Source organism: Gambusia affinis, linkage group LG05, assembly GCF_019740435.1.
Source record: "Gambusia affinis linkage group LG05, SWU_Gaff_1.0, whole genome shotgun sequence".
Lineage (NCBI taxonomy): Eukaryota > Metazoa > Chordata > Actinopteri > Cyprinodontiformes > Poeciliidae > Gambusia > Gambusia affinis.
The window spans coordinates 10334008-10355508 of NC_057872.1; the positions used below are offsets into that span (position 1 = coordinate 10334008).

The following is a 21501-nucleotide window of genomic DNA, read 5'->3' on the forward strand; positions in this document are numbered from 1 at the left end:
AGCCTGAATACCAATGACATTTTTTTCTTCTTCTGTATTTCTGACTTTGGTGCAGTGTTGCACCAAAGACATCATTCATACTACAGCAGAAATTGAAACCATCTGTTTGGTTATCAAGATGTTTAACCTTTGAATAGCTACTGATTCAACATGATTCTGAAATGACTCACACAACAATCTTAACAATTTCTGCAGCTCCTCCTTCCGCTATCTCTCCTATAGCCCAGACCGCCCACAATTCTACGAAATGCATTTGTGTCATTTATTTCTCGCCTTTGAATTGCATTCCATAGCACCCTTCATACACAGCTCTCTTTTCATTCTTATTGCAGCTCTGGGTAAATATTTTAAATAAAAAATATGCAGTAACATCATTATAAAAAATATTGTCACCTATAAAACACCTGATGAATCACAGTTTTACTAAGGTGAAACCTGGAAAGGACTGGTTACTGGTATCAAGGTAAACAAAGGTTTAAAAGTGTGAGCATTTTACGACTAAAATTTGTTTTTGAGGCAATAAAGAAAATTCCTTCTATAAACTTGTAGGTGTAGATTAATGTAGTGCTGCCCTTCCCCCACTTACTGCTGTGCGCTGCTTTTATGATGTTTAAAAGGTTCCTACTATCCAGGCTTGGAAACAGATTGAAAGAAGTTTGTTTGTAATAGTACTGTTATATGTTGACTTCTTCATCATACTGAAGTTTTTTTTCATTTATTTAATTTAGATATGATATTGTTTTATGTCTTGTTTCTGCTCACATACATTGGAAAGAAAAAAATTATAATTAAGGTGCAACATTCTGTGCGACGAGCATATTTATTTAAAAATAACTGCTAAATTTACCAGGAGTTTACTTTATTTTTCTTAAATTTATGTATCAAAAATAATAATAAAAATTATATGGATAGCATTATTATAAGTAACATTCAATGACATAATTTTAGCATCAATAGAAATAAGATACAATAGATACAATAATTACAATTATGTTAAGCATGTAAGTATTATGTTTTTTGAATAAATACTTCAATACAGTGAAGCTTAATAAATGTTATCCACCGATAACATTTATTAAGCTATCGGTTAATAATAGCTTAATAATAGCTTAATAATAGCCTAGTGTGTTGGGAACCAGCCAAGAACCAGCCAACACCTAGTTCTTGGGATCACCTGGTTTCCTGAACTACCTAAAATAAAATACATTTCAAAAGTAAATAAAACTTTGTTTGCACGAAAACTTCTGAAAAAAGCAGCATGTTCAAACCATAAGAACAATAGTTATATTTTTAAAAAATCTTCCTGTGATGAGCTTGTGAAAGATATTATCGACACGGACTCCTGAGGCTACAATCACCAGCCCAACAGAAACAGTGGATTTCAACAAGTCATGCATTTTATGTACACAATGGTAAACAATTATTCTAACATTTTTTCACACAGTACATGTGAATATCATAGAAGTATCTCACTTACATCAAAGGAAATCCTTGTGTTAGAGTGTCCAAACAATTGGTGTTCAGAATAAATCTCAACCTTTGCAAATGTGCTAAGATTCAGCACACGCCTCAAAATAATCGGTCTGCCCGTCTTTTATCGTCCAACCCAGCGCTGTAAAATTCAATGTTCTGAGGTTTTTCCACCCGGTCCAGAATAGAAATATAAGAATGAGCATGACAGCGAGCGGACTCTAACCTGAGTAAGGTTAAACATTAACAGGCTATGAGACATCAGCTAACTCTGACCCAGAGGACACAGGGAGTCATTAACTCATGCCATGCAGAGTGGCTTCCGCTGTTTGTGTCACTGCAATGACAGACCACAATTAAGGTTATGACAACACTGATTATAATCCACTTAGAAGTAACAAATTATAGTGAGGGGTTTGTTTTATTATAAAGTTTGAAGACAGTAAATATAAAACTCCTTCAAACTTACCCACCATAAACATGGTACTTTATTGTTTATTACATTGTTATTCTTATAAACGCTTAAGGAGCTGCAAAGGCATTATTAGGATGTGAAACCTTCCTGGTAGGTCTGGTCTTTAAAGGTAAACAGAACCAGGCTCTGTGGACCTGTAAGACTGGGCCTCAGCCAGACTTAGCACAGTGAGCTAGTATCCTCCTCTCCCTCTCTTTTTTTAGAGCAACATTTCACTTTCCCACTCTCTCCTTTCCTCTCTCCAGCATAGACAAAGACGCCTTTAGGAAAAAGTCTGGTCTCCCACAGAGTTGGAATCACCATAAGCAATGAGAAAGATGAGGAGAGTAAAAGAGAAGTAATGAAGGAAAAGCAGGAAACCCTGCTCTGGCACAGGGGTGCAGTAAGTGGAGTGCTGCGATGCTGCAGGAACTCGGTTACAAAAGTGCTCTTTTTTCTTTTATACGCACATGCACAAATACACACACACACTGCTAATGGACCTTTCAGAACCACCAAGTCCCTTTCACTTGGCTAAACATCATTCATAAGGATACATTACTACCCCAAGTTCATAATAAAACACCTTTCACCCTTTAGTAGGTCTTTTTTTGATTAGACTTTGCATCCATTACTCACAAGAGGAACTTTTCTCTGATTTCACTACTAAAAAAATTTTAGTTGGATAAATAAGCACCTGTTTCAGCATTTACAATTCGCACACCTGAAGGCACTTTAGATGGACCAATTAATCAAAGACATGCATCCTTTAGGCTTTTGGAGAAAAAGAACCCACACATTCACAGAGACAACATGTGAACTGCATGCATAAAGACCCCGGCTCAGATTTGAACACGTGATCTTCTTGTTACAAGGACACATGGCTAAGAACTGGGCCACTGTGCAGCACCATCTTAAACGTGAGCAATAGACAAAGTTCGACTCAGTTTATTTACAAAGCACAGAGTCAATGACTTTGCAGTTATCACTACCAAACAAGCACATAGTGACAGCAGGAAGTCAACTGACTGATGTTTTAGACCGAGGTGTCAGAAAGGAGTAATTCAAGCAAAAAATGTCACCCTCTCAAAATAAAATAAAAAAAAAACCACACTTGCCTTCTAGACATGCAGTTAAATTGATTGAATGACATAGCTACAGCATAGCAATGCGAGTACAGAAGCAAATGTGAAAAAAAAAACAGAAGTTTTTTTTCCACATTTGATAAACAACATCATAAACAATGGCAAAAAAACACAAATAAGACAACCACTGGTGATTGTGAACTAATTTGTTTCTGACAAATTTATTTATTTATTTAATTTAGTGGCAACTTGTCCACCCATGTCATTGGATGAGAGATGGAGTAGACACCAGCATCCCCACAGCCCTACAAGGATGTCCTTAGAGTCAAGGACAATAGAAGTTATAATGTGAAACCCTGTAATACAAGACAATATAATTTCCACATACATATTGACTGATCAGGTCATTTGTTTAGATCCCCTTGATACGAGTTCATTACTTCATTCAAAACTGAGAAATAGTGATTATCCATCCATTCACAGGACAGACAACCATAGATACCCATAGACAGTCCTATGTACTATTCGGAAAGGCTGATTATCAAAAACATCACATTGACACCGTTGTTATTTGAGTTGTAGGAACATGACTCAAGCAGAACATTGTCCAAAAGTTGAAAAGTGACCAAACACCGTTAAGGTACAGGTTGGGGATGGGCAATACCAAATTACCGGTGAGTTTTTTTAATGATATTTATTTAGATAAAAATGAGTCGCATTGAAAACCCAACATTATTTAGTTGTTAGCTTTGTCAGAAACTCCAAAAGACACAAATGTGGGCCTCAATAATCATTTGGATTGGTGACTACCTAACAAACAAAAACATGCCTATGGGACATCCTACATGTTTGAGGAAAGTTCTTATCTTGCGTTCATATTACAAAGCTTCTGTTAGGGTTGACAAACTTTTTTCTGGCTTGAAGAATTAAAATTCTAATTTTGGTTTATTGAATACAGATATGTAGTCATTAAGTTTTGAAAAACATACTTGTGTTTAAAATAAAAATTCAAATGGTAAAAACACTAGAATGAACAACAATCATCAGTGCCATTCTTTACCTTCCACCTTCCATTGTCCTGTCTCAGATGAATGTGAGCACATCCCAGACACTCCCTCACTTCACTCTGGGCCCACACGTATACACCATCCTGCAATCCAGCCAGCATACTTCTTGGGTGTCATGGTGTCCCCATGACAACCTATATTTACACCGCTTGACTGCAGATGAGAGCAGACCTCAGTTCAGCAGCAGCTGTGGATATTGGACGCATTCTCACAAAGGGCGTGTGTCCCAGAAAGGCAAAAACCAACAAGGATGGCAAGAAAGAAAGCTAGCAAAGAAGCTGTGAAAGATTTTTTTTTTCTGTTAGTACATAAAGACATTTAAAACACAAGCTCTCTACATGTTGCTAAACCATTTAGCAACATATATCACCTGCTTAGCTACCCAAACAGGTTCTAAATCAGCATATGTCTTGATGAAAGCATTTCTGACCACATAATTAGCAACCTAAACGCACAGCAAGACACAAATGTAAACTATGTCTTGCGACGTAATGAAGGTTTTGCCTGCAGATACAGTTTTTTCATTGTTCTGAATTGGACTGCACATTTTTTTAAAAATACATTAAGGTCACATAATTTGTATGGTGGTTCTTTATAACATTGCTAAAAGCACTGCCTTCCTCGAGCACAGCAATAAAATTGACACTGTAGCATAACATTTCTCTTAGCGTTCACACTCAAATGAAACTCGCTCTTTGCATATGGCTGCTAGGTTTCCTTTAATATGGGACTTTCAGACTATTAAAGCACTCTACTATTAATCTGTCACCCAAAGCATGTAGTAAACCCAAGCCACAATGTTTTCGTATTGCTATGAAGGCCTGGGAATGAGTCAGCCACCAACGATCAGGGACTATCTCTTACACACCTAAAAAGAGGAAGTCCACTTCCCGTAAGAGCTTTCCACTCCGTTATATCTGTCCTCTTCTCTTATAACACACGATGTCATCGTTTCCAGTTGTGACCAGTGACAAATAACCATGTGGGAATCACTCCACACAAAACAAACTCCAGGACAACAGTAATTCTCAAAAAGAAAACAAAAGGTGATGCCTTTTGACCAAAGAAAAATTCTGATCTTATGGCCTGCAAGTACTCAGGTTAGTCTTCTCAATTTCATTACTATTTTCTCAACGAAGCTGTGGGAGGATCTATCAAATGCTACAGAAAACCCACCTTTCCACTAAACTAGAGGTGCATAAATAATTTTGCATTGAAACAAGGACAGTTAGAGGCATTTTTTTTTGCCTCCAACAAAAAATGCAGCACAATAAATCTGAATATTTATTGTAACAATCTGAAATTTTGGCCTGGACTAATTAGTCTATAGACCCATTCAAAAAATATTAAAATGAGTGAAAAATACATTTATTGCAGTAACTCCATCAAGGCAAGTCAAAGTTTATTTAGATAGCACATTTACAACAGTCTCAGCTGATCAAAGTGTTTCACAACAAACACAACATCAGAAGTAGATAAATGACAAAATAGAAATAAAATTAGGTGTAGTAGAAATAATACCAGGTGAACACATTATATTTATTAATTAGACACAAAAAATAAGTAACCATCCATTATAAAAATAAAGTAGCAGAAAAATGTATAGAGGCTTAAGTGAATAAGCAAGGAGTGATGGGAGTTTTTACAATATTCCAGTTTTATGATGAGTTAAGACTTATGAGTGACAAGCAACCCCAGTAGAAATAAGAAAAAGAAACAAAAGATATGGGTAGGAAAAAGAGAAACATTTGCTGATGCAGAACTACAGAACAGTAAAAGCAAATAGGTGAAGAACAATGGAGCTGATGGTGAAAAGAGAGAGATCATGTAAAATCACAACAGTTAGAAATGCTAATTAGTCTGTTTTCTATTCCCCAAGATGATTGTTCAATTAGAGACTGCTCCCACTAGAGAGACTCAAGGAAAAACACTTATGATGCAGACATTGCTATAACAGCTTTCACAATGGCAACACCTACGGTACTCCTTTTTAAAAACTAAATCAAGTGTCCATCTTCATAAAATGAGATTATTTGAGAACAAGAGACCAAATAGAAGTTTCACTTGTTGCGTTTCTCAATGTACGCAACATTGAGCGTACATTTGAAGGCTGCTCTGTACTGCAGCCTTCAATTGTTTTCATGATGACACCTCAAAAAATGATGTCAGCACAAAAGTGGTTGTTTTCTCTGCATTAATGGATTTAAAGGTTCACAAACATCCAACAATCTTGGAGTATCCACCAGACTCCATTAAATCTGTATGCGCAAACATGTGAAGTCCGTCTGTCTTCCTCTCTTGCCAACGCTCATACCGCAGTGACTAACATATGACAGCGGGCTTCCAGAAATAAACGGACTCATAACAGCTGCTTTAAACAGACAAACACTCTCTGTCTCTCCACTGTTGATACTTCACATTGTCAACTGTACAGAGAGGTCTTTGTTGTTAAAAAGTGTCTGCCACTTCATGTGTTCAGCACTAACAGCGGGGCTGGCATATAACATAGCCGGCAGTGTGGTGGAGCCCATGAAGATCAACTGTCTACAAATACACCCAGTGTAGAAATGTGATAAATATAGCACCGCATTGCTCTGGAGTGAATATTCAGAGCGGCATTTCTGTCTTAATGGCACACAGAAGGGATGTTGTTGGGTGTTCTTGCCCTTAAACAAACATCCATTTGACATTAAACAGAAATCCCATTATTACCAGAAAATTATACTTACCATTTTATTACCAATCTCTGCTGATTAGCTCTAAATTTAAGAGTTGAGTTGAAGTTTGCAAGCTTGTGGAAACCAAACATCCACACATTATTTAAGTCAAAGTGGTCTGCTAAATGGTTGATGCTGTAGAACTGCCAACAACATAACCTCAAGTGAGTCTTCTCCTGTCCATCTCACATTTCAGAGGAGTTTAATTTAAGCTGCCATAAAATAAGCCTAAATATACTGTTGTAACCAATGGAGACGCGACTCTTTGTATAAATAAAAAAATAGACATATTTTTTCAAAAATTAAGAGTGTTTCTACTCACTCAGTTTTACACTCTTCTATACTATATTGAGACCTTATGTGATGGACTAACCCCAATTGGTTAACAATTATGAAGTGAAATTAAAATGATCTATAGTTTTCTTCTTTTTAATTTTGTGCAACATTTGAAAATATGTATGTTGATGCAAAGCTGACAGTGACAAACTCAAAAGACTTGTAGCTATAACAGCACATGTGTCAGTTGCTGAGGCCTGTATTTAGACAGTTTCTTCGACATGAGTTTTCCTTATGTTTAAAGGAGGAAGTTCATATTTAGAAATATGCATGTGGCCTGTTTGAAAATAATGAATTTTATATGTGAAATACAGATTGGAAAGAACTCATGTGACTAAAATTACCTCTTTAGAAGACAGACAGAAGAACTGAAACTCCTTATAAAGTTATCACAGCTCTATAAAGTACTTTGAAGAACAAAAACCCACACACATGAGGGAAGTTGTAAACTTAAGGAAAATCGCAGTCGCCCCAGTTTAAGTTCATACATCTGCCACTCCTTTACTGCTTCTGGAAAATGAAGGCAAGGCATATGCAACAAAACCACATTATTAAAAAGCCTCTTGTTTAAACCTCAATCAGCTCACAAACAAAACTCTCGGGAAGTTGTTCTCTCACAAACACATGTGCACAAACACAGACATGCACACACACAAGCACACTAGCTCCAGTCATGCAGAGGAAGACATCAGTCTGTTAATTAAAAGGTATTTGTTTGCTGCAGAGTTCAACAGGACAGACTACAACAAATATAGTCTAAATGCAATCTGCTTACAAAATGCTTCAGCACACACAGTCAGAAGTAACGAACTTGAAGCGTTTCCAAATAGTGGTTTTGTTTAAGAATTGGCATGAGATGCACAGATGCGTTTGCTGCCAATAGTATGCTGATTTTTATTTCTCTTTAAGATCTTATTTGCTTCTGGGGCGTGCTGTGGTGGCGTAGGGGATAGCGCGACCCACGTTTGGAGGCCTTGAGTCCTTGACGCGGCCGTAGCGGGTTCGATTCCCGGACCCGGCGACATTTGCTGCATGTCCTCCCCCCTCACCCTCCCCATTTCCTGTCAGCCTACTGTTATATAAGGGACACTAGAGCCCACAAAAGACCCCCTGGAGGGGGAAAAAAAAGATCTTATCTGATTTTGGGCTATTCTTACTTGTTTCCTAAAAAAAGCTGTTACTTTAACACATGTTGTTTCCACATGTCCCTGGTTCTTTTGTATTTAATGAATAGGAAAAGACAGACATTCAAAATATAAAATATTAATTCAAATATGGCTCATTTGTCAAATTAAGTCATTTAATTTTGATTAATCCTGCCCACATGTATATTTTAAAAATGTTTTTTTTTTTTTTTTATCTACTATATACCAATATTAAATGTTCATTTTTTTTTGTTAAGTGTAGGTGGAAAATGTTGATAAATAAAAGAAATAAAGGATTAAAAACACCCTCAGGTGTTGTTCTGTTTGACCTAGCATTTCCATTATGTTTTTATTTATAATCAGTTTGCTTTCTTAGCAAAGACAAAATGCTCTTTCTCTGACTGAGAGCAAGAACATACGGAATCAAAAACTTGCCCACATCCTGCTCTGTCAAAACTGGTAGCGCCAATAAAAACAAAATTAGGCTCAAGATAAGCAAAATTTAAGGTTAATTTAACCACAACAGATTGGAAATAGTTTTCCTTACATTTATATGTCTGATCTCGGTTTTCTGTGAGAATTCAAACTGTCGCTTTTAAGGAAGTTACCCCGAATTTATTGCATGTTTTTTTTAACGCACAGAATTCAAGTTTCATTCAGGCCGTCTTTCCTTCCCACACCTGAAGGACACACTCTAGCTTTCTAAGCACTGACCCAAAACCCGCATAAAAGCTCAGTGCTCAGATTTCAAAAGCCAGGTTACAAAAATACTTCCCAAAAAGGGAAGTCTTGTCTTCTTGCTATGTCTGTTCAAGAGACCATGCTGGGTGAGTTTTGGAAGCAAGTTTGTTAGCAAGGTTTTATGAGCTCTGTTTTATTAGGATCACAGTAGTGAGGCAGCTAGAGAAAGAGTGATGACGAAGGAGAAGTTGTAACACAGAAGTTGTCATGGCAATGTATGTTGAAGAAAAATGTCACACAGCGAAAGGATGAAAAGGCATTTTGGCTCCGGTGACAACAGACTTGGTGGACTGTCACTTTGTAATTTAGCTAAAATGTGCTTGGGACTCTGAAATCTCTGTAATCAGGCAAAAGAGGTGTGCACTTAAAATAACAGATAAACACGCAAAATGGTCACCTTACTTTATCAGTGCTGTTTCTAACAACAATCTAAAGTAAAGTCCTTCTTGTACCACCACAATATCCCAAGCTTTGGACACATCATGAGACATTTTTCAATCAGCGGAAAATATGGCACAATGTGAAAGGCATGAAGAAAAGCATTAACCACAGAAACTATTCTGTTATTATGAAAGAGCTGCAGAATTCAACAGCTCTGGTGAGAGACTGGACATGTTCAACCATGATCTCCACAAATCAGGCCCCTGTGGCAGAGTAGTAAGAAGAAAAGCCTTGTTAACACATGGTGATGGTGGAATTCAACAACATGAAGCACTGCAGTGCTAACCCCAAGTCTACTGCTCATCAAAGGGGCTAATATCTGGCTACTTCAAAACTCAAAGTTTTGAAATTATTATTCTCTGATGGATTTTATTATGGTTTCATAATAAAAGCCAGTGCAATCCACTGCCTTCAGAAGTAATTCTATAAGTAAGCATAGTTGTAATAAAAAGTTCAAGCAGTATGAGTGTTCTGTGCAAGGTACTTTTGTCTCTTTCTTTCTGTGTTTATTTATTATGTGCTTACTGGACTACTGCTATAGACATCATTAAACGGGCAAATTAAATTAAAATAAATCCTAACAATAACTACCAAACGTCAGCACACAAGTTGAAAAAGGTCAACAGAATCGATGTCATTGTGGTTAACTAGGCGAAATTTCACGTGCACACTAAAAACGTAAAGTTAGTTTCAAGTTGCATAGACCGGTAAAAGGTCAGTATGCGTGCAGTCTGTGTTCATAGACTCACCCAGAAGGGGGTTTGGAGGACTCCGTCATGACGCTGATTAAGATATCCTCTCCAGACACGCCAGACTCCCACAAAAATCCGCTCTTCCTTTTAAATATCCTGAATATCCATTACGTTAACACCTCAACATCACCTGGATAGTACACAAAAATAATTTTAAAAACGTCCTGCTCTTTTAAACTGCATGGGTTTTTTTATAGAAACTTATGTCTAGGTGTATTTATGCATAGGCATAACAAGTGATAAAAGTTCACGGTGACCTGAAGCACAATGGCAGCATTACGTCCGTCTCTGCTTGCTAGGCTCAGGGACCGATACATTTACTTACTGCTAAGTCAAGCGCTCTTCCATAAGAAATTAGAAGTTGTATTGGTTCTCTTCCAAAGGGTTTATTACTTGTCAAATCCACTTGATATAATCCCCGTCTCCCAGTGGCAGAATAACCTCTAACATTATCAAGTTACAGAAATATACTGAGCCACTAAACTACTTCCGGAAAATATTTTCAAAATGAAACTTCGACAAAAGTCTTATCAAGAGATGGGCAGTGTTCTAAAAGCTTTTTTGAATTCTGAGTAACTAAACATCATATCTGATTTAATACATAGCAATGATATCATCATACAGACAAATAATAAAGAGTTATGTGCAAATTCCGAAGACTAATGAATAAAACTAGAAAATTTCTGAAGAAATTTAACAGGGGCCTGCCAAAGTGTGCTGGTCGATTTGGACACAGCGATGTGATGTTAAAAATTAGCATCAATGCTAAGCTAAACTAACAAAAATTACAAAGTAGCATGTGGAGAATCACAAGAATGTTGACTAATACGGACCTGCAACATTCAGTATGTTAAAATTAATGCATAAGCTAAAATTAGTCAAAATGCTAATGTTAGCATGAATGCTGTGAGTAGCATGTGGGGTATCACTAGCATGTTGTCTTATATTCACTTCCTCCATTGAGTATACTAATGATAATGTATAAGAAATAGCTAAAATGCTTATGTAAGGGAAAAGGCTCATAGTGGGAGGAAGTGAAAGACTAATATTTGTGCTAATGCTAATGCATTGACTTGCTGCGCAAGGCAGCACACTAACTGAGAGGTAAAGATAATACAGACTAATATTATTGCACCGCCTATGGCGGTACGCAAACCAGAGAGGAATACTAAGGCTTTTATTTTGAAATTTTCAGTAAACTTCATTTTAAATGGCCAAACTAATCCCATGCGTAACAGTGGTTGGGTTAAATCAGTTATTTAATTCCCAAAACATTCTCACTCCACATAGACTTTGAATATAAAGGCGAGTGATGTGAATGCACCAGTAGAATGTTCAGTTCTACTTGTAACAATGGCATCAGCAGTGATGACATCACTCTTTGATGCATCAAATGAATCTCTTGAGTGTAGCACACAGGCTGTTTTTCAGACCTGTTCCTGTTTCAGAGTTATAAGTTGTAAGGAATGAATCTTCTCCAGGAGTATTGTTAAAATTATTTGAAGCCACAGAATCAGCCCAGTTCAGGTTCACATTCTCGGGTTAGAGAGACTCACCTGGTATGAAGTAAATTTTTCGGTACTGGAATCACACCAAAGATAAATTAATTTAATCAAAGCTTGTCATGAATGGATGTACTCCATCTTAGGTCCAGAGCATAGTAGTTTTTGTTGCTTTTGCTACCACTAGATGATATATGTAACATAGTTAATGTTGTAGTAGAGAATTCCACTTGTCATTACTTCCAAGTTTGGGTTAATTGTAATGGGTGAAACAGCACCTCCCATTGGTGATTGGTAGCGTTAAATGTAGTGGACACAGACATCTCGTTGCCAGTTCATGAGAAATGGGCGCGAGGTAGGTTCACTGACTTAACGCTCTAGTCTAGTGAAATGTTATGTTAGCTTGATGCTAACAAAATGTTATTCTTTGTAAGGTGCTGTACCCGCAGCGACTATCCTGATCCCTGATCAGTTCTTATCCTGTTCCACACAGGTACATATTGTTTTATTTCTTTAATATTAATGTATTAAATACGTCTGTTGGCCAGTTCATGAGAAATGGGCGCGAGGTGCTGTACCCGCAGAGACTATCCTGATCCCTGATCAGTTCTTATCCTGTTCCACACAGAGAGATAAACAGCATTTCATCTCATCCTGTCTCCTGGCTCATTATTAACACAACGCAGACCCGACTGAAGTACCCGATCACAATTAGCGAGGTTACATATACATATCAGATATAAAATAAACAGCACCATTCAGAGATGCAATGAATTTATAGCAGTTGTTCCACAATGTCTGTCGTTCTGATGTTCAGCCATCACTGTGGCTCTTAAGAGCAGTTCAGAGAGACACACAACTCTATGTTTTGAGTCTAACTTAAAGGCATTTCTCTTAAATGCCTTTAAGAGAAATGAAGAGATCTTTAATTAACTTTTCCAGGAAGTCCATTCGGCACATCTCCTAAGTTGTCAAGCTCTGCAATTGAGATCGGTATTTTTAAAAATGTTATATGTGGACATGTTTTCATTGTCACAATAGCATTTTGTATTGTGTAATTCTATTTTTATTTGTGTTATAATTATGTTAGTATTTTGTAAGAAAACAGAAGATTTTTTTTGTCTTTTATGTGCAGTAGAGGAGATACCTCTTTAACTTTTTTTTTATTAATTCTTTTTTAGCATTTTGTTACTTAGATATTATGTGATACACTAAAACAAGGTATCTTCTAGTGGTGATATATATATTTCTTTAATCTTATTTGTATTTAGCCCACTTTACTCTGATACCCCTAAATTAAAAAATAGTACAACTAATTATATTAGCAGGAATAATGTTGTGGAGAAATTTTTAAAAAAGAGTTAGGGTATAAAATAATGACCAAGCATCCAAATTAAACAAATATTTGTTTCAGAGACTTAATTTCTGCCATGTAAAAATATTAAGCAAACGGTTGTAAATAGGTTTTTATTTGGGAACATTTATTTTTACTCAAGTTAAATGGTCCAACTAAATGGTGGAACCCCCAATCAACAATTTTATTCTGAAGGCCTCCTAAGGAGCTTTTGTTTCTCTGTTGGCAACTTGACGCAGTTCTCCTAAACCCGCCTTCGTCAGCACATCTTACGCCAATCATTTTCATCGGAAATTCAATGAGCGCCAGCTGGAGAGCAGAGGCGCAAAAATAGCTCGCAGGAGTTGGATTTACCGCCAATTAGGCATTTTGATAGTTTTTTGAGTCTATTGAGAGATTCATCCATGGGTTTCGAGAAAGCCCCTATTGCCAACTGAATTAAATTTGATATGAATTAGCTATGTCCGCACTGGCAATTTTCATACAAACGCATAGTTGCACTATATTTTTCCACCACTAGGGGTCACCGTTTAAATATAAAATAAACGAGTAGTTTCCCCAACCATGGGCCTTGAGGGTGTAACCTGGTTGTATGTCTCTTTTGTTATAATTACACAAAATGTATTTGTTTTGGTTATTTATATTGTTCCCTTCCTGACTGAAAATCTGTCATTGTTTTAACTGTGTTACTTTAAGAGCAGAAGCCCCTCCTTTTTATTTCTTTCTCTGTGGTAGTGTTTAAAATGTTTGCGTCCCATAGGCCTTCCCTTTTGTCATGTTGTCCTGCGGGAGAGGTCTGAACTATTGATTTTCCATCTAAATACATATTTATTAATAGATCTATTAAGTTAATTTTTTGTTACGTACTTCTGTTTTGTTGTTCTCGTCAGGTGTGTTGTATAAAAAAAGTTTATTTTGTTTATTGTTGTGAGACATGGTCCTCCCGCCTCTTTTGTCATGTTGTCCTGCGGGAGAGGACTTGGAGCGGGCAGCTTATAACACGGTTGTTTTCTGTTTGTTGTTCTCGTCAGAATAAATCGAGAAATCATGATTTAAAAGACAAACGTGTCACGGCTTGATCACTTAAAACCAGCACAACGCAGAAAGGATCCGGTTACAAGGACACGATGTTCCATTTTCTTTTAGATGTCTCAAAGTCGGCCCCAAATTGTATGTAACCTAAGGTTGAAGTTCATAATAATGATAATAATAATTTTGTAAGTTTGTAATGAATTTTACATTTTTCAATCTGAAAGTGCAACAATAAAAACAACAACAACAACAACATATATTTCATTTGGGGACCTGTCTCCAGGTAAGCTGACCACTACACAACTGATGTCCCTTTTCTATTCCTCATTATTGATTGCTTTTGAAAGTTTTGCAGCATGTGACAAAGTCTACTTTTAAGTTAGACTGAGCCTGTTTCTCCACTACAAGCAATTTAAAACATCAATTAGCTCAAAAGGTTGAGTCCTGTTGTGCTTAAGTGGTTCAATCCACCATAAACTTAAATAAGCTTGATTGAAACAGGAAACCATCTACAGATGGTTTCCTGTTTCAAAAATAGTGATTGTATGACTTCTGAAGGACAAAAAACAGAGAAACAGTTCGAAACCCCAAAGGAGAAACTGATGATTAATATGATACCATCATTTAACCTCCAAATAAATGAAGGCATTTTTTAAAGACGATTTTGTGTATGTAACCTAAGTGTTCTAGACTAAAACTTCCAGTTCTTGCATTTTTTTTCTAAGGACAATAAATTACATTAAAGAAATTAACTTTGTTTTTCCAATAAGTCATCCATTCTCTTAACTATACATAAAAAACTATACTTTTTCATTTGACCTCAAAAGCCATATTGAAGTCCTTCCTGCAGATTGAAGTGTTCATAGACCAAAAACGGTGGACATTTAAAGGTCAGTCCATCTAACAGACAGGAACAATCAGACTTTTTTTCTTACGATCATCTGATTCCGATCTCTAGCAGACTTACTGGTGTATCTCTACCCTAAATCTTGTAGACATGCTTTGCACGCAAAAAAAGTATTTTGATTTTAAGCGGCAGTAAAAAAACGGACAGATTAACATTTTAACAATGTAAAAAAAATGCTCATTAAATAAAAATGTCTGAAACTGTTTTCTAATAAAAGCAAGTTGGAGAATTCTTAAAGTAATTTGGTCAAGCATCTGCAAACACGTACCAAAGTTGAACACACATCGCTGTACAAACTATAATCAGAATGTGTAATTTTGAAAAAATGTAATGTGTGGCGACCACTGAAACTTTATCTGTGTTTCAGTTCAGTCTGTCCCTTTGACTGCTTCAAATAAGTTAAAAACGGCAACTCTATATCTGCATAAAAATGAAACCCAAAAGCGATATTTATAAAAGCAGGAAGAGGAATAAACATAAGAAGACAGTTAGCATATCACGATAGAAGGTATGTATATATATATATATGCATATATATATATATATAAATAAAACTTGTGATAACAAACTGTTTTTGCCAAATAATAAGATAGCCTGAAAACTGATTTTTGAGACGGAATGATCTCAAAATATATACTGTCAATATTAAGACAAGAAACCTCAAATACACTGGTACAAGCTTGGTCACGTTTACTTGCTATGCAAATAACACTGCCCCCTTTGTTCCATCATCACTAAAGCCTGTATGGCAAAGAGCTTTTAAATCAAAATCAGCTGGTACAATGTGCATGTCTAAAAGCTTTGTCGCATTTGTCAGAGTCAGGCACATTTTCTCACTTGTTTTACAAGTCATTGTGTTCTATTTTCTGCCAGGTTGTTGTCAGAAGTGTAGAGATAAAGATCTCGCACAGGGACGAACAGGAAACAACATCTGCACTTCAGTTTCTCACTGTCTCTAGTCACATTATTAAGACTGTTCTGGTTCGGAGGCAGTTCATCCTCTCTGCTTGTTTGAGAGCATCACTATCGCAGTCATCTAGCGGCAGGCAGACCTCATAAGCGAATTTGGATTTTATCTGATTGAAGAAGGGATCACTGAGACACCACCATGGCAAGTAAGTGCATTTCAACAAATAGAAATAACTTTTGAGTTTTTGTACTTTTTTTTTATTTACCTATACATATGTTTATTTTTTTAGAAGTGTAATCTTAGCTCCTGCTAGTGCAAAGTTTTTATATTAAATTTTGTATTGTACTCAAAACTTAATTTTTGCGTACAATGCAATGCAATAATATTTTCAGTTGGGCTTAAATAAATTCAGAATGACTCATAATAATAATAATAAAAAACTAAACTAAATTATTGAATATTCTCCATCTCTAGGAGTTATTTTTTCATTAAACAGGATTTGTGTGTTTGCATTTTGTAAAATAATACAGAACAAATGAGTGTACAGAAACCTGTGAGCCATGTGTATACAATTCATACCTCATGAGTCACATTCATGAGAAACAATATAAAGGTATGTGGTGAAATGAAATGACGTGGTACAGTAGATTTATGCGCTCACCTTTGAATGCATTATCTACGATAACCAGCAGATGGCGTAAAAGGTTTCATTATGAACTACCGGTATTTAAGCAGTTTGCCTCCAGGATGTCAGCAGATTAAGCAGCAGGGTGTGTTTGGTTTACTTACAAGTTTGTGTTATGGTGCTCATTGGATAATTCACGCACATAGCAATACAGGCAAGGCAGGCTAGAACTTTGTGCTCCTGTTTCAATTAAAATTCTTAAAATTATATGCTATTGGCCTCTGATGTTAGATCTTTGAGGTGACTTGAGCGCGTCATTGTGTCGGGATTGCTCGGATTTGTTCGGTATCCTGCAAAAGAGTTCATAACGCTTTAAGGTTTTAGAATTTTGTCCCATTAAACCCACAAAATTTATTGCACTTTATGTGCGTTTTTGTGTTAGACCAACAAAAGTAGCCTATGGTAGTTTATAACTATGAAGTGAAAAGAAAGTAACGCGCTGATTTTAAAAATGTTAGCATAAAAAAATCTGAAATGTGTTAACCCTGTTATTTTTTTTTTAACCCCAAATGAAATCTGGTGCATTGCAGTGCAATTGCATTCAGTCACATAATAAATAAGGAGTCCACAATCCACATGTGTGTTATTTAACCTCAGTAAAAAAAAAAAAAAAAAACAAAAAAAAAAAACAGCTGTTGTCTAAAGGCATCAGAAGTTTTTAGAAGCACTGAAGAATAAAGAGCATCATACAGGCAAAGGAACACAGCAGGCAGGTCTGGTATAAAGCCATGGAGATGTCTAAAGTGGTTTTAGGCTTTAAAACAACATCTCAAGCTTTGAACATTAGATTTAGACTAAAACAGGCTCCAGGCCTTATTTATTTTTATCTGCAGAAATAAGTTAAGAACTGAGGTTTACTAAGACCCAAATTTAGAAATAGCTATACCAATGTCCTGTTTTCGGTGAGATTATGATGTTGACCAGTTCTTATAAGTTTTTCTAAGGACATTAAATGACATTAAAGATGCTATCTATATTTTACCTTTAATTCATATGACCCCATAATATGCATAAAGTCTTCTTTGGTATTACCTCAAAAGCCATATTGACGTACTTCCTGCTGTTTAAAGTGTTCGTAGACCAAAAATAGTGGGCATCTAAAGTTCACCACAGCTAGAAAACAGGAACGATCTGAATCTTTTTTTAAGATAATCTGATTCTGATCTCCAGCAGACTGACTGGTGTATCTTTATTCTAAGTCTTGTAGACACACTTTGCATACAAAGAAAGTATTTTGACTTAAACAGGGGCAAAGTTAGGACAGATTAACATTTTAACAATGCAAAAAATAATAAAAAAGGTTGTTATATAAATAAAAATGCCTGAAAATGTCATCCAATAAAAGCAGATTGGAGAAACTAGTACGACAATTGACAACACATTGCAAATTTCTTAACTTGTAGAAATGTATGGCTCAGGTTGGAGAATAAGCTGACAGGACAACTATTAGTTGAGAATGCTAATACAAGCCACATATTTTGTTTCTTTAAATTAAAAACCAGCTTCCTTTGGATGAACATGTGAATATTTTTGCAAGAACTTTTGAATGAGCTGACAATGAGATTGATGTTTGATGAAAAATCTGTTTACAGACATCACTGAAGAGCCCCTCGTACCCACGACGTTTGATTATTCAAGCTATTACGACAGCGACGTGGACAACAGTACCAACTATGTATGTGAGCAGGATGACATGAGGGCATTTAGTAAAGGGTTTCTGGTGACGATCTACACTTTGGTGTTCATCCTGGGCTTCTTAGGTAAGTGTATAAATTAAGCTCCAAAGACACTCCTTCTACAAACAATTCTGCCAGGAACTAACATGTTGATCTGTTTCTGTTTGAAAGGAAATGGCCTGGTTGTCTGTGTCCTAGTGAAACACCGCAACCAGACCAACATGACTGACATGTGTCTCTTCAACCTGGCCTTCTCTGATCTCCTCTTCCTCCTGACGCTTCCATTCTACATTCACTACACTCTGGTTGGCAAGTGGACCTTCGGGGACTTCATGTGTCGTTTCCTGTCCTGCTCCCACCACACCGGCTTCTTCAGCAGCATCTTCTTCATGGTTATCATGACCCTGGACCGCTATGTGGTTATCATGTACGCTCACAAGGTGGCACGGCATCGCACAACAAAGGCCTGTTTTTCTCTGATTGTGTTGATTTGGATCTTGAGCTTCTGCGTGTCTCTTCCAACCTTCATCTTTACACAGTTAGAAAAGGATGGCGAAACGGTCGGCTGTTATTACAGCCCGGACAATGAAATGTGGGTCTATTACGATCTGTTTGCTACAAATATTCTGGGTCTGTTGATTCCCATGCTGGTGATGGTGGCTTGCTACTCGAGGATAATTCCCACTCTGGTGAAAATGAGGACGGCCAAAAGGCACAGAATCGTCAAGCTCATCATCTCCATAGTGATCGTTTTCTTCCTGTTCTGGGCTCCGTATCACATTTCCCGCTTTTTGAAGTTTCTGTATTCCACAGACATAATAGCTAGCGGCTGCAGCGTGGAGATGCGCCTCAAGGTGTCGACCATAGTGTCCGAGGCAATCGCGTACACACACTGCTGCCTGAACCCCATCATATATGCCTTCGTGGGACAAAAGTTTATGAGACGAGCCATGCAGTTGCTGAAGAAATGGGCACCTGGCCCAGAGAGCTCATTCAGGAGAAGTTCAGTTATGTCCAGATCCTCTGTCACCTCCACTGTCATCATGTAGGAGCTACAAGTGGACATACTCTGACTTTGGATATTGGTAGAGACTAATCAGGCACTCCAGGGTACTTGGTGTCCTTGTTGTGGTTTCATCCTTAAGACGACAACATTCATCAGTATCTAATCTTAAATACAATCTCTGTACGTCCTTTGAACCCTTTGCATTTTGTTTTAACCAAGACACTTCCTCCTCCTTATGACGTTGGATGCAGAAAGGGCATCAGACCAAACTTACAGTTTGGAACAGCTAGCAACCACAAAGATCTTCACAGCCACTTCAGATAACACAGTTTTGTTATTTCTTCCTCACACTTTTGTGAGCTGATGCAAAATGATAATAATAATAATAATAATAATAATAATAATAATAATAATAATAATAATAATAATAATAATAATAATAATAATAATAATAATAATAATAATAATAATAAAAATAATAAAAATAATAAAAATAAAAACGTCTTCCAGCAGAGAGCTTTTGCATCCTGCTCTGCACAGTGTTTAGCATTCATTGAATAATTTTTGCTTACTGTGTAGTTGAACAATCTATAGGACATTTTCAAAAGTTATCAAAAAGAGTTGCATTGTTATCCTGTTTGCTGTAATATGTTCTGCTTTTTATAGTAAAATTACTTTTCCGGGTTTTCAAATCTGTAACCTTTTCACTTAAGAATGTTTGAGATAGTATGTGATCTTTCTCTCAGTTGATGTGGCAGTCTGCTTTGTAGGAGTATTGCTCATCTGAAGACTGAAAGGCAAGTGGGACTTTTTTCTCCTTTTATCTGCCAGATTAGCAAAGTCTGCTAGCTTTTGCATCGTGTTAGCTACTTTCATATGTTGATGTAGAAGGTAAAACCGAGAGAAGAGGCATGCACCGAGTGGAGTTCCTGCAAGACAAGGCTTTGCAGAAGTATTCTTTATTTTGCCACATAGGACATTTTTAAATTCACCAACCTCTCCGGGAGATTTTGGGATATGCATCTCTTTCTTCCCAAAGCACTGCTATAAAGGGTTGCAAGTCAAATCATCAACACAAGAAGTCAAACATTTCATTGCTGAGGAGAAATATGAACACAGACATTGATGAAAAAAAAAAAAGAAGAAGAAAAAAATCCTTTCATTTTTTTTCTACTCAAACTATGGATGCTTAGCAAAAGTACTTTTTCACATAGGGGCCCTCTTATTCAATATGTATATGCGTCAAATTGCTCAGGTTATAACAGGAAGTAAGATTAGTTACTGTAACTATGCAGATGATACACAGCTCTACGTTACAATGTCCCCAGGTGACTCTCAACCTATTCAGGCACTGAAAAAATCCTTAGAACAGATAAATGTGGTGGATGTGCCAAAACTTTGTTCAGTTGAATAAAAATAAAACTGAAATTACACTCTGGACCTAAAGAAAGATAATCAATGAAACATTAATCAACATTCTGATGTGTAACAACAACTAAATGTAATGTTTCAATTGTTGACTGTGTGTTATATGACCTTGTATTTTTGTGTTTTTATGATGTAAAGTACTTTGAAATGCCTTGTTGCTGAAAGATGCTATGCAAATAAAATCTGATTGATTTGACTGATTTTGTCTCATTATAACTCCACATCTTATCTGATAAAGCATGAATATGAATCAGAAGAGTAAGGATACTGGAACTGTTCCTTCTTGTAGGTTTATCTTGTCCGCCAGTCTCAAAGTTTTTGCAGCCTCTAACATGTTTTCTATCAGGTTTGGCTAATAATATGTAGCTCCATCCACCTTCCAATGAGGTCTGACCATGTTCCCTGCATTTGCTAAAGAGCAGCATTGTCTCGGCATGGTGTTCTGCATGTAGGCCTGACGGTTCAGTTTTGTTCTCATCTAATCAAAGCGTCTCAATATTGAGCTCTACATGCTTTGTGCCAAAATACAAATACTGCGTCTTGTGGCTTTTCGTCAATGATCGCTTTCTTCAAGCCATTCTTTTTTTTAAAAGCCAAATTTGTGAATCATCCAGCTACTAGTAGATTCATCCTCCTGAGCTACTGCTTTCCGCAGCTACTCAGGAGCTGGGCCGGATTTTAGCAGGGGCTTACCGGGGCTGCAGCCCGGGGCCCCGGCATTTCGGGGGCCCCGAAGGATGTTTTATATTTTTGTGAATGGATAGTGTCAGAATTTAATCAATGACTACCATGA

General features: G+C 36.8%; 2 protein-coding genes across 8 annotated transcripts in view; one reads left to right on the forward strand and one right to left on the reverse strand.

Moving 5' to 3' along the window:
* The window catches only part of cobl (cordon-bleu WH2 repeat protein), a 50471-nt gene extending 39797 nt beyond the window's left edge, over positions 1–10674 (reverse strand). For 4 of the 7 annotated variants that reach the window (XR_006370729.1, XM_044117937.1, XM_044117938.1 and 1 more), the window contains exons 1-2: positions 10534–10674; positions 10206–10338 (exon numbers count right to left, since the gene is read on the reverse strand). Coding sequence is in view for 6 of the 7 variants with exons in the window: in XM_044117937.1 (XP_043973872.1) it covers positions 10206–10234 (29 nt within the window). In the remaining variant the exon portion in view is untranslated. Of the gene's footprint in view, positions 1–1477; positions 1652–4069; positions 4155–10205; positions 10339–10465 lie in introns of those variants that run through there. The other 3 variants (XM_044117934.1, XM_044117935.1, XM_044117936.1) reach the window with 3 other exon arrangements.
* Positions 10675–15915: 5241 nt separating this feature from the next.
* On the forward strand, positions 15916–20814 carry LOC122831620 (C-C chemokine receptor type 5-like). Its single transcript, XM_044117939.1, has 3 exons — positions 15916–16118; positions 18191–18358; positions 18446–20814. The coding sequence occupies exons 1-3, from the start codon at positions 16112–16114 to the stop codon at positions 19321–19323; spliced, it is 1053 nt and encodes a 350-aa protein (XP_043973874.1). The 5' UTR covers positions 15916–16111; the 3' UTR covers positions 19324–20814.
* The last annotated feature ends 687 nt before the right edge of the window (positions 20815–21501 follow it).

Bases quoted from the DNA above. Each gene is read 5' to 3' on its own strand.
- LOC122831620 (XM_044117939.1), top strand. The intron at 18,359-18,445 runs GTAAGTGTATAA...TCTGTTTGAAAG, and splicing joins GTTCATCCTGGGCTTCTTAG to GAAATGGCCTGGTTGTCTGT.